This window comes from Stomoxys calcitrans, chromosome 4 (genome assembly GCF_963082655.1).
Source record: "Stomoxys calcitrans chromosome 4, idStoCalc2.1, whole genome shotgun sequence".
Taxonomy (NCBI): Eukaryota; Metazoa; Arthropoda; class Insecta; order Diptera; family Muscidae; genus Stomoxys; species Stomoxys calcitrans.
This window is the reverse complement of record NC_081555.1, coordinates 87,379,755-87,392,850: the sequence shown is the minus strand read 5'-3', so window position 1 is coordinate 87,392,850 and position 13,096 is coordinate 87,379,755. Positions and strand designations below refer to the sequence as shown.

The 13,096-nt window shown below is 37.5% G+C and overlaps 1 protein-coding gene across 5 annotated transcripts in view; it reads left to right on the top strand.

Moving 5' to 3' along the window:
• Positions 1–13,096, top strand: part of LOC106094019 (peptide transporter family 1) — a 75,785-nt gene that overhangs the window by 32,647 nt on the left and 30,042 nt on the right. Inside the window, exon 1 of one of the 5 annotated variants that reach the window (XM_059367507.1) lies at positions 5,166–5,263. The exons of the other annotated variants lie outside the window; for them this stretch is intronic. Coding sequence (XP_059223490.1) covers positions 5,243–5,263 — 21 coding nt within the window. The 5' untranslated portion in view covers positions 5,166–5,242. Of the gene's footprint in view, positions 1–5,165; positions 5,264–13,096 lie in introns of those variants that run through there. 5 annotated transcript variants of the gene reach the window in all.

Genomic DNA, 13,096 nt, shown 5'->3' with positions numbered 1-13,096 from the left:
GCCTTTTAGGGGCTCAAGAAGCAAAATTGGGAGATCGGTTTTATATCGAGCTATTGATCGATTCCGACCATATTAGACACGTATGTTGAAGATCATGAGAGAAACCGTAGCACAAAATTTCTTCCAAATCGGATGAAAATTGCGCCCTCTAAAGGCTCAAGAAGTCAAGATCCCAGATCGGTATATGGCAGCTATATCAGGTTATGTACCGATTTGGCGCATACTAAGCACAGTTATTTGAAGTCATAACAAAACTCCTCATGCGAAATTTCAGCCAATTCGGAGAAGAATTGCGCATTCTATGGGCTCAAGAAGTCAAGATCCAAGATCGGATTATATGACAGCTATACCAGATTATGAACCGATTTGAATCATACTTAACACAGTTGTTGGAAATGATACCAAAACACTACGTGCAAAATTTCAGTCAAATCGGATAAGAATTGCGCCCTCTAGAGGCTAAAGAAGTCAAGACCCAAGATCGGTTTATATGGCAGCTATATCAAAACATGGACCCATTTGGCCCATTTACAATCCCAACTGTCCTACACTAATAGAAAGTGTTTGTGCAAAATTTCAAGTGGCTAGCTTTACTCCTTCGAAATTTAGCGGGCTTTCGACAGCCAGACGGACGGACGGACAGATGGACGGACATGGCTAGATCGACTTAAAATGACATGACGATCAAGAATATATATACTTTATGGGGTCTGAGACGCATATTTCGAGGAGTTACAAATGGAACGATGAAATTAGTATACCCCCATCCTATCGTGGAGGGTATAAAAACACATTTTAAAAATATTTCAACTCATTTTATTAACATTATCTAAAGAAACCAACTAAAGGAAAGCTATAAAAAATTCCAGTATATTTTTTTGCTTTGTCAACTACAACTTTGCTATATCAGCATCTGCAGTAGAAATATCCAATTTCTCTGTATAAATAAACAATAATCCAAACTCGTAAATATCATATACAGAATTTTTATAAGTCACGTGCCACAGTTGCTCCCAACTGGGATGTAACCATTTACGACATTTTATATTGCATTATTATCTTCGTGCGCGTCGATCACAATGATGATTACCCCCATAATTTGAGAAAGCGTTTTATAACAATTGCAACTTGTCGCCGCCAACTGGATAGCCGGCCGGCCGGCAGACCTTTCAGTCACACCATTTGCTCATTTTCTAAAGACCAATAAATCGAGACAGATGACTGACGAGATCTGTGTTGTGCTTATAGGGTGAGTGTCAACGTCTGTCGTTTCGTCCATATATAAAATAACAATGCATTCATCTTCCGTGATCTTAGCTTGTGTGATCTCCTCCTCCCTACTTATAGTGCGTTTGTAAGCAGCTACGTATTAGGTGCTAATCTGTGATGCACTTGACTTGACTTCGTTTAAGCTTATTAATGATGAGTGTTTATTATACGCAGACATTTCACACTTCAACATTTCATTAATTCATCTAAGCTACATACCATATGAGGAAAAGTTTTATGGGAATTCCAGTTAAAATGTAGAAAACAAGGAAAAAGTTGTATCTAAGAAACGCAAATTTTATCTACAATTGCTATTAAAGTTAATTCTGACAAGCTCAGTATAGATTCTAAAACAGATGAACGAATTTTCTTAAAAACACCCGAAATTTTGTAGATTGGTCTGAAAGCAACCATGAGCAATATAATTTTTCTATATCTTATTCTGACGGACCTACCACACAAAAACCACGTAATGGAAAAGTATACCCTTCGGGACAATATGAGATTGAGTCTCATATTGTCCCGGTAGATGGTATTAAGGTGTTGAGTACAAATGCAAACTTGCCCATGAACATTCCTTAAAGAACAGGGCCAAATATCAACATATCAATAAGTGCTGTTCGATTAAAGTTTAAGCTCAATGATAGCCATTTTTATAGCCGAGTCCGAACGACGTGCCGCAGAGCGACACCTCTTTGGGGAAAAGTTTTTACATTGCAAAGTACCTCACAAATGTCGCCAGCATTAGGAGGGAATAACCACCGCTGAAAAATTTATTCTGATGTTCTCGCCAGGATTCGAACCCAGGCGTTCAGCGTCAAAGACGGACATGGTAACCTCCGCGCTTCGGTGGTGAATACGATTCTTATATCAAAATGCGAAGCCCCAGGGTACGCCCAACTCCGAAACGGACATGCAGATAGATCTGGAGGATATAGTAAAAAATGCAAATTTTGACCATGAACACTAAGGAACAGGGGCAAACTTCTCACATATCAATCAGTGCAGTCCGATTCAAGTTTAAGCGCAATGATAAGGGGCCTCCTTTTTATAGCCGAGTCCGAACGGCGTGCCGCAGTGCGTTGATATATCGTCAGGGCTAATGTTTGGGGCATATTTATCTACCATGCCAATGTGGTGCTCAAATGAAAGGTATTGTGAAGTAGAGCACGAAATTGATACCCATTTTCGGGAGCAATTTTCTGGGGATCTACCCCAAAAGCCTCAACCATACACTCCACTTAAACCAATGGCTATATGGGGTTTAAACAAATTGAGAGAAGAGCAGAATGCTAATATTTTTTTCAGGTCCAAGTGAATGGGTGATCACCACAGTCCCGAAAACATCCCTAAATCAGACATTTTGAGAATATCGGGCTCAAATAAAGTCTTTTAAAAATGGAGTACATCTAACATTCAACATTCGTGAACTATAAGGGGTTGCCCTTCTGGCATTTACTATCACCCACAGAGCTATAAGCTCAGTTTATATGATGATTACTAGTAAGAAAGTAAAATATTTTGAAATTATGGAAAGATTAATAGAACTTACTTTACTTATTGGTTATGACAAGCGTCTCAATCTTCTGCGCTCATTCCAAAATCTCTGACACCAAGTTTCAAGATGTCTCCCACCACTTGATGTTTCCGTCTGGCTTTTGTTCTTCCCGGTTTACGTGTACCACCGTGTTTGCCTTCAAAAGACTTCTTTGCTGGAGCTTCTTCATGTCGTCGGCATAGGCGAGTAGCATGTGTTCTCTTGTGATTAGCGTACCATATCTATTCACATCTGCATCTCGTATAATCTTCTCCAACAGGATATTGAAGAGATCACACGATAAGCTGTATCCTTGTCTGAAACCTCGTTTGGTGTTGAATGGTTCGGAGAGATTCTTTCCTATTCGTACTGAGGAACGCGTATCAGCAAGTGTCATCCTGCAGTCTTAATAATTTTGCAGGGATACCAAGCTCAGACATGGCTTGAAATGCCTTTGAACGTAAAGGGATATCGAAAGCGGCTTGGTAGTCAACAAAAAGATGGTAGGTGTTGATTTGTCCTTCTCGGGTCTTTTCCAGGATTTGGCGCAGTGTGAATATCTGGTCCAGGGTGGATTTACCAGGTCTAAAGCCGCATTGATAGGCCCCAATTATCTTATTGCCTTAAGGTTTTAATCTTTCACACCGTACGCTCGATAGTATCTTGTATGCGATGGGAAGGAGACTTATTCCTCTGTAGTTGGCACATTCCTTCTTGTCTCCTTTCTTGTGTTCGGGACATAGTATGATGAGGTTCCAAGCATCGGGTATGCGTTCTTCTAGCCAGATTGCGTAGATAAGCTGATGTATACGCCTTATCAGCGTGTCGCCTCTAGTCTTAAATAGTTCAGCGGATAACCCATCGGCTACTGCTGCCTTGTTGTTCTTTAGTCGGTTCACTGCTACTTGGACCTCATTATAACGAGAAGGTAAACATTCCATCATCATTGATTGCTGCTGCGGTATCCTCTTCGCCGCCAACGTCGGACTCTAGCAGTTGGGTAAAATGTTCTTTCCATATGTTATCTGTGTCAATTACCAAATTTCCTCCTTTATTAAGTGTTAATAGGAAATCCAATAATTTTTATCAAAAAAGAGTGCGTTTCATCGATGGTGTTAAAAACTGTCAATATTGAAGAAAAATTAAACTATCAATTGTTTGCCAGCTCTATTTACATGCTGCCAAGAGGGATAATATCAGTCTAGAATGAAGGCGCTTTGAGAGTGGAGTACGAATCATAGATTCAAATTTGCTTAGGGGTGATCAAGAAATGACCTTTGGGATATGGTACAAATAAGACTTGAAAGTAAATAACAACTACGATAAGCAGCAATTAATGTAATGTAGATACGAGATAATGTAATGTAGATCCGAGGCTTCATTTATTTGTTTTTATATCTACTTTAGATTGTAGCGAAGCACACAGTGCAAGCTAGTCTTTGATAAGATCAGTTTCGTTTTGCTTTGTGATACAATCCTCGTACTTTATTTGCTAATTGACAAAGAGATTTTTATCTTAACATTGTTGTTTATTTTTTCGATCATTTTGTGTTACTTGTCTGTAATGTTTCCATTCATAACACATCTTAGGGGGCAAGGGAGTGCTACAAGTGTTTGGAAAGCCGCCGTTTGTTCTTCGATACTCTGTTTCAACGATCGATTTGGGTCTGGGCAAAAACGAAAAAAAAAAACTCAAACAAATTGATTCAACTGTCACAGATTGAATCGAGTGTGGGGCAGAAGCTTCATCAGAAGCCCATACAAAATAATTAAAAATGGTTAGTTTTCTTTCCGTTTGTTGTTGTTGCTGTACAAATGTGTTGTGTTCCCGGCGTTTTGATTTTGGTGAATTTATTTCCGGTGTCACACACACTTACTCGCTCTCTCTCTCTCGCTCCTACTAACTCACTCTCGGCCTCTCCCTATCAATAACAAAGGCAGAGACGAATCTCATAATACTAGTTAATAAAAAAAAATAATACCACAAAGGCAGTCAGTCAGTCAGTCAGAGTTCCCATACTTCATAACCATTAAGCCACTGTGAATCTGTGTCGAAGTATCAGTCGATATTCAAACTCTGAAGTGTATCGTGTTGGCATGTTGTGACGTTCTTTAACCGTTCATTGTGCTCTTAAACAAATTCCACTGTGAATAGGAATTTTTTGAGTATAAAGCCAAATATAAACAAATTAAAAACAAGAAATAAATGGAAATAAAAATAAAAACAAATCATTAAAAAACTAAAGATTCCCAAGTTTATATATGATCTAAAAGCTTAAATATTCCATTTTGTGTTTGTGCCGGCATTTGCAATCCATTTGCAGATATTCAAATTCGCTTGTGCTTCTCTTTATATATTTTTTATGGAAATATCCAACTATAGTGTATATTTTTAAATTATAATCTTTGGATTTTAAACCTCAACTTCTGGTGAATATGTCCGAAGAGGCATTGGTGGTAAGTTGCTAAGTCATGTTCCCTGAACTTTATAAAGTTTCACTCTATGACGCATGCACGCTGTCTATTGCTAATTGACTGTATGGTTAAATCAAAAGTTTCCAATATCAAAAGTTGAATTTAAAGCCAAGTCAAATATATTTTTATTCAAACCGCTGTAATATTCCATTGCAATTTCTGTATGTGGTATGTAAGAAAAGATTTCTCAAAACCAAGTTATAATATATGGTGCTGTAGCAAACTATTCAACAAATTCTATTCAAACTTTAATCGGTTTTGGGAAAACGTAAAAAAATAGGGCAACTTAAAATTAAAAAAAAAATTCTTTAAAATTTAATTTCAATAAAATTCTCTATAAAAATTAAAATTTTACGAATAATCGTAGTTGTTGTTGTTTTCGCACATTTAAATACCTGCTGGATTTATTTTCGTTATCGCATAAATGTTACCAAACAATGCATGCGCCGTAAACATTTTTGTTGTGTTTTCTTGTACGTGGCAGCCATTTGTGTGTTGCTCTAATGATTTTTGTCATTGGAAATACCAGTATTTTTATACCCTCCTCAATAGGATGGGGGTATACTAATTTCGTCATTCTGTTTGTAACTACTCGAAATATTCGTCTGAGACTCCATAAAGTATATATCTTCTTGATCGTCGTGAAATTTTATGTCGACCTAGCCATGTACGTCCGTCTGTCCGTCTGTCTGTCTGTCGAAAGCACGCTTACTTTCGAAGGAGTAAAGCTATCCGCTTGAAATTTTGCACAAATACTTCTCATTAGTGTAGGTCGGTTGGGATTGTAAATGGGCCATATCGGTCCATGTTTTAATATTGCTGCCGATCTTGGGTCTTGACTTCTTGAGCCTCTAGAAGGCGCAATTCTTATCCGATTGGAATGAAATTTTGCACGACGTGTTCCGCTTTGACTTCCAACAACTGTACTAAGTTAGGTTCAAATCGGTCAATAACCTGATATAGCTGCCATATAAACCGATCTTGGGTCTTGACTTCTTGAGCCTCTAGAGGGCGCAATTCTTATCCGATTGGAAGGAAATTTTGCACGACGTGTTTCGCTGACTTCCAACAACTGTGCTAAGTTAGGTTTAAATCGGTCAATAACCTGATATAGCTACAATATAAAACGAACTTGAATCTTGACTTCTTGAGCCACTAGAGGGCGCAATTCTTATCCGATTTGAATGAAATTTTGTACGACGTGTTTCGCTATGACTTCCAACAACTGTGCTAAGTTAGGTTCAAATCGGCAATAACCTGATATAGCTACCATATAAGCCGATCTGGGGGTTTGACTTCTTGAGCTTCTAGAGGACGCAATTCTTATCCGATTTGGCTGAAATTATGCTTGACGTATTTTACTATGACTTTCAACAACTGTGCCAAATAAGGTTCAAATCGGTTCATAACCTGATATAGCTGCCATATAAACCGATCTGGGATCTTGACTTCTTGAGCCTCTAGAGGTGGCAATTATTATCCGATTTGCCTGAAATTTTGTACGACGGATCCTCTTATGACCATCAACATATGTACTTATTAAGGTCTGAATCGGTCTATAGCCCGATACAGCTCCATATAAATCGATCTCTCTATTTTTTTTCTTCAGTCCCTAAAGGAAGCAATTTTTATTCGAATTGGCTGACATTCTACACAGGTCTCCAACATATATTTTAATTGAGGTCCGAACCGGACCCTATTTTGATATCGCTCTAGCAGCAGAGAAAATCTTTTCTTATATCCTTTTTTTGCCTAAGAAGAGATGCCGGGAAGAGAACTCGACAAATACGATCCATGGTGGAGGGTATATAAGATTCGACCCGGCCGAACTTATCACGCTTTTACTTGTTTGTAGTGAAACTTTAACAATGTACACTTTCGCGCGAGTTGCTCAAAAAAGGAAAAAATGTTGTGTGTGAGAATGTGTCCATACCAGTGACGAGCAAACAATTGCAATTATTTACAAGCCAATGAGTCTGCTTGGGATTATTTTATTGTGTACGTACAAAGTAATGAGCAATAGAGTGGTCTATACGATCAAATACTCTCTCTCTCTCTCTGTCAAATACTCTTTCTCTCTAGTAGAAGAGACACAAGAGAATAATTATTGGTCCAGCACACGAATAATCGTTTACGACTATCGAAGCACTTTTGTAGTTAAAGATTATTGGTTTTACAACAAAAGGAAGGTCCTTTTATCGTAAACGAAACGGTTGCAATAAACGAAAAACTTTGTGATAAATGTATTTTGTTTATCGTAATAATTTCCCAAACGTTTTATTTTTTGGCATATAGAAGCCTCAGATTTCGTCGAATAATTGGTAATGAAAACATAAATATATTCATTAAAATATTTTGTCTTTTTTTTTGAAAGCAAAAAAAATATGATTTTTACAAAGGGAGAATATCGTAATGGTACAACAGAGGATAACTATATGGATATCAATACTCAGCAAAGTAAAGTAACAAATACGACAAACAAATATAGTAATGTAAATCTGAGAAGAACTCTTGGATATGAAAGTCAAGATGCTATGAACGCCAGTTTCAAGCAAATATAAAGTTTCAAGCAAATATTCTCTTTCTTCTTTTTATATATAAAAATCAATTTGTGTTTGTTTGTGTGTTCCTTATAGACTCAGAGACGGCTGAACCGATTTTCTTGAAATTTTCACAGATGGTACATAATAATACCGTGGTGAAAGTAGGGTACAGCATTTTCTGATATCTGAAGGGGGGCGGACCCTCCCCCTTACACAAATTTTCAGAAACGCTAGATCTCGGAAATGGGTGGTGCGATTTAAGTCAAATATTGTGTGCTCTCTAATAGTAACCTAAAAACAAAAATTTGCTATCCAAATTTCGGATGGGGTACTTAGGGGGCCGCCCCACCCTAAAACCTATCAAACATATATTTAGACCAATCATGACAATATGGGATTCAAATCAAAGGTATTTACGATAAGAAAACGTAGTTGATATCCAATTGTCGGACCAAGTATTTGGAGGACCACTCCAACCCCCAAAACACCCTTAAATCGGACATAATTACCGACCATGGCAATATGAGACTCAAATCTAAGGTATTTGCGAGTAAAATACAAATCTGATATCAATATTCGGGAAAAGTGTCTATGGGGCCACCCCCATAACACCACCCAAATAAGAAGTATTTGCTGACCATCGCAATATGGGGCTCAAATAAGAGGTTTTTTAGAGTAGAACACGAATCTGATATATATTTTCAAAGCCAAGTCACTGAGTGGCCTCCCCATCCCCCAAAACACCCCCCAATCTGGTCACGTTTGCCAACTATAGAAAAATGGGGCTCAAATAAAAAGTATTTGGGAGCAGACCATGAATCTATTATCAACATTCGGGACCAACCGTCTAGGGGACGTCCCACCACCATAACAACCCCAAATAGAACAATTTGGGCCTTCAAGACAGTGGAGCTCGATATTCATAGTTTTAAGGGCCCATACCCTAAACCAGACATACTTGCTGGCGTTTGCAATAAGGGATTTAAATGAATGGTATTTGAGATTAGAAAACGAATTTGATATCCAATTTTGAGGCCAATGGCAATATGGGGTTCAAATAAATGATATATAGATATATGAGAATAGAACACGCTGTCGATATATTTTCAGGGCTTAGTGTTTGGGGGACCACTTCACTCCCCAAAAGACCCCTAAATCGGGCATATTTACTGACCATGTCAATGTGGGGCTTAAATGAAAGGTATTGGAGGGCAGAGCAAAAATTGATACCCACTTTCGGGACCAATTTTCTGCGGGTCTACCCCATTCCCAAAATACCCCACAAACAGAAATTTTTTAGTGACCATCGCAATATGGGGCTCAAAAAAAGATATTTGGGAGTAGAATACGAATTGGAAATCCAAATTTAGGACCATGTATTTGAGACTCACCTCTTCCCCAAAACATCCCCCAAAGGGTAAACATTTTTTGACCATCTCAAGATGTGGCTCAAATGGCCCAATTTTGGGGCCATGTGTTTGGGGGACGCCTCAACCTGTATACTCTCCTTAAACCAATGGCAATAAGGGGTTTAAATAAATGGTATTTGAGAGAAGAGCACGATGCTGATATTTTTTTAGGACCAAATGTCTGGGGGATTACCTCATCCCCGAAAACTCCCATAAATCAGACATCATGAGAATATAGGGATGAAATAAAGTATTTTAAGAATAGAGTACACCTTGCATCCAAACTGTAATTCGTAGACCAATAAAGATCATATGGGATTCAGATAAAGGCACTTATATAGTTAAACTGTTAGTCAAGCGATATAGTATTTTCGTAGCATGGTATTTCACTAGTAGGTCTTTAATTGTCGAAAATAAAAGAAGGCGCAGCGGAGCAGGCGCGGTTCAGTTAGTTTTCTGTAAAAATTTAATTTCGATAAAATTATCGGAACTCTCTTTGATATTAAGGCTCTCACCAAAACGAAAAATATTAGATGAAAATTCTTAACTTTCGATACATTTGATTTAGTTCTGCGGATTGTATTTAATATTATTCTAAGAAAAAATCAAAGCTTTCTCTTATTCGTTTTGTCGTATACAAATTTCGACACATATAAGCAAATTAGAAAAAGGTACAATTTGCATTTGAATATTTTATCCAGTATAATCGATTCCACGCTCATTTTAGCAGATATTTAATTCTAAATTATGAACTCATTTTCACTCATCGCTAAGCATGAAAATTGTCTATTTTCGAAAAAAAAACACCAACAATTATTTAATAACATCCGCATTATTACTAAGGTGTTGTATGTTACTACAAAAAAATTAAATTACATGTGGATGTATGAAAAGTGACTAAAAAAGTTAATCAAATTATAATCAAGAAATGAGATAACATCTAATATGTATATGATATGACTATTATTGCAAACTAATGACGTTAACTCTACACTTATACTTAAATGGACAATTCTAGAACTAGAACTAGTAAGCCAGCTTATTGATTTATTTAAAAGTTTATAGTAAATATAAACATAATTAAGTAGAAAAATAGTATTGGCTTTAGTAGCCAAGCTTAAATCATATATAATTCCAAAGAAATTTTGTTGTTTATGTTACCAAAGAATAATATACGAGAAATTTAAATTGACTTAGGGCAAACAAACACCATTAGTTACCTCAACATGGTAAAACATCGGGCTTCTTAATAAATTGAGATACTAAAAGATTAAAAGTTGGAAAAATGCCATCTAAACCCACTGCTGTTTTGCGGGGTTTAAAGAAAGAAGAAGAAATCCATTTTTATTCATAGGGGTCGGATAAAACCATTTTTCTTTTCCCGGTATCTATTTTTATGCAAACAAAAGATAAAGGAATAAAATTACTATGCTATTGGAGCTATATCAAGTTATGGTCCGATTCGGATCATAATTGAAATGAATGTTGGCCATCATAGGATATGGAAAGAAAATTTTACCCAACTGCTAGTGTCCGACGTTGGCGGCGAAGAGGATACCACAGAACCAATCAATGATGATGGTATAGAATGTTTACCTCCTAGTCAGAACGAGGTCCAAGTAGCAGTGACCCGATTAAAGAACAACAAGACAGCAGGAGCCGACGGTATAACCGCTGAACTATTTAAGACCGCAGGCTATACGCTGAGAATGCGTATGCATCAGCTTATCTGCGCAATCTGACTAAAAGAACGATGATTGGAACCCCAGCATACTACGTCCTGTACACAAGAAAGGAGACAAGAGGGAATGTGCCAACTACAGAGTAATAAGGCTTCTCCCCTTCGAATACAAAATACTCTCGACCGTACTGTGTGAAAGATTAAAACCTAAAGTCAATGAGATAATTGGGCCCTATCAATGCGGCTTTAGACCTGGTAAATCCACCCTGAACCAGATATTCCCACTGCCCCAAATCCTGGAAAAGACCCGAGATGGACAAATCAACACATTCCCTTTGTTTACTACAAAGCCGCCTTCAATATCCCTTTACGTTCAAAGGTATATCAAGCCATGCCTGAGTTTGGTGTCCCAGGACCACTCCAACCCCCAAAACACCCTTAAATCGGACATAATTACCGACCATGGCAATATGAGACTCAAATCTAAGGTATTTGCGAGTAAAATACAAATCTGATATCAATATTCGGGAAAAGTGTCTATGGGGCCACCCCCATAACACCACCCAAATAAGAAGTATTTGCTGACCATCGCAATATGGGGCTCAAATAAGAGGTTTTTTAGAGTAGAACACGAATCTGATATATATTTTCAAAGCCAAGTCACTGAGTGGCCTCCCCATCCCCCAAAACACCCCCCAATCTGGTCACGTTTGCCAACTATAGAAAAATGGGGCTCAAATAAAAAGTATTTGGGAGCAGACCATGAATCTATTATCAACATTCGGGACCAACCGTCTAGGGGACGTCCCACCACCATAACAACCCCAAATAGAACAATTTGGGCCTTCAAGACAGTGGAGCTCGATATTCATAGTTTTAAGGGCCCATACCCTAAACCAGACATACTTGCTGGCGTTTGCAATAAGGGATTTAAATGAATGGTATTTGAGATTAGAAAACGAATTTGATATCCAATTTTGAGGCCAATGGCAATATGGGGTTCAAATAAATGATATATAGATATATGAGAATAGAACACGCTGTCGATATATTTTCAGGGCTTAGTGTTTGGGGGACCACTTCACTCCCCAAAAGACCCCTAAATCGGGCATATTTACTGACCATGTCAATGTGGGGCTTAAATGAAAGGTATTGGAGGGCAGAGCAAAAATTGATACCCACTTTCGGGACCAATTTTCTGCGGGTCTACCCCATTCCCAAAATACCCCACAAACAGAAATTTTTTAGTGACCATCGCAATATGGGGCTCAAAAAAAGATATTTGGGAGTAGAATACGAATTGGAAATCCAAATTTAGGACCATGTATTTGAGACTCACCTCTTCCCCAAAACATCCCCCAAAGGGTAAACATTTTTTGACCATCTCAAGATGTGGCTCAAATGGCCCAATTTTGGGGCCATGTGTTTGGGGGACGCCTCAACCTGTATACTCTCCTTAAACCAATGGCAATAAGGGGTTTAAATAAATGGTATTTGAGAGAAGAGCACGATGCTGATATTTTTTTAGGACCAAATGTCTGGGGGATTACCTCATCCCCGAAAACTCCCATAAATCAGACATCATGAGAATATAGGGATGAAATAAAGTATTTTAAGAATAGAGTACACCTTGCATCCAAACTGTAATTCGTAGACCAATAAAGATCATATGGGATTCAGATAAAGGCACTTATATAGTTAAACTGTTAGTCAAGCGATATAGTATTTTCGTAGCATGGTATTTCACTAGTAGGTCTTTAATTGTCGAAAATAAAAGAAGGCGCAGCGGAGCAGGCGCGGTTCAGTTAGTTTTCTGTAAAAATTTAATTTCGATAAAATTATCGGAACTCTCTTTGATATTAAGGCTCTCACCAAAACGAAAAATATTAGATGAAAATTCTTAACTTTCGATACATTTGATTTAGTTCTGCGGATTGTATTTAATATTATTCTAAGAAAAAATCAAAGCTTTCTCTTATTCGTTTTGTCGTATACAAATTTCGACACATATAAGCAAATTAGAAAAAGGTACAATTTGCATTTGAATATTTTATCCAGTATAATCGATTCCACGCTCATTTTAGCAGATATTTAATTCTAAATTATGAACTCATTTTCACTCATCGCTAAGCATGAAAATTGTCTATTTTCGAAAAAAAAACACCAACAATTATTTAATAAC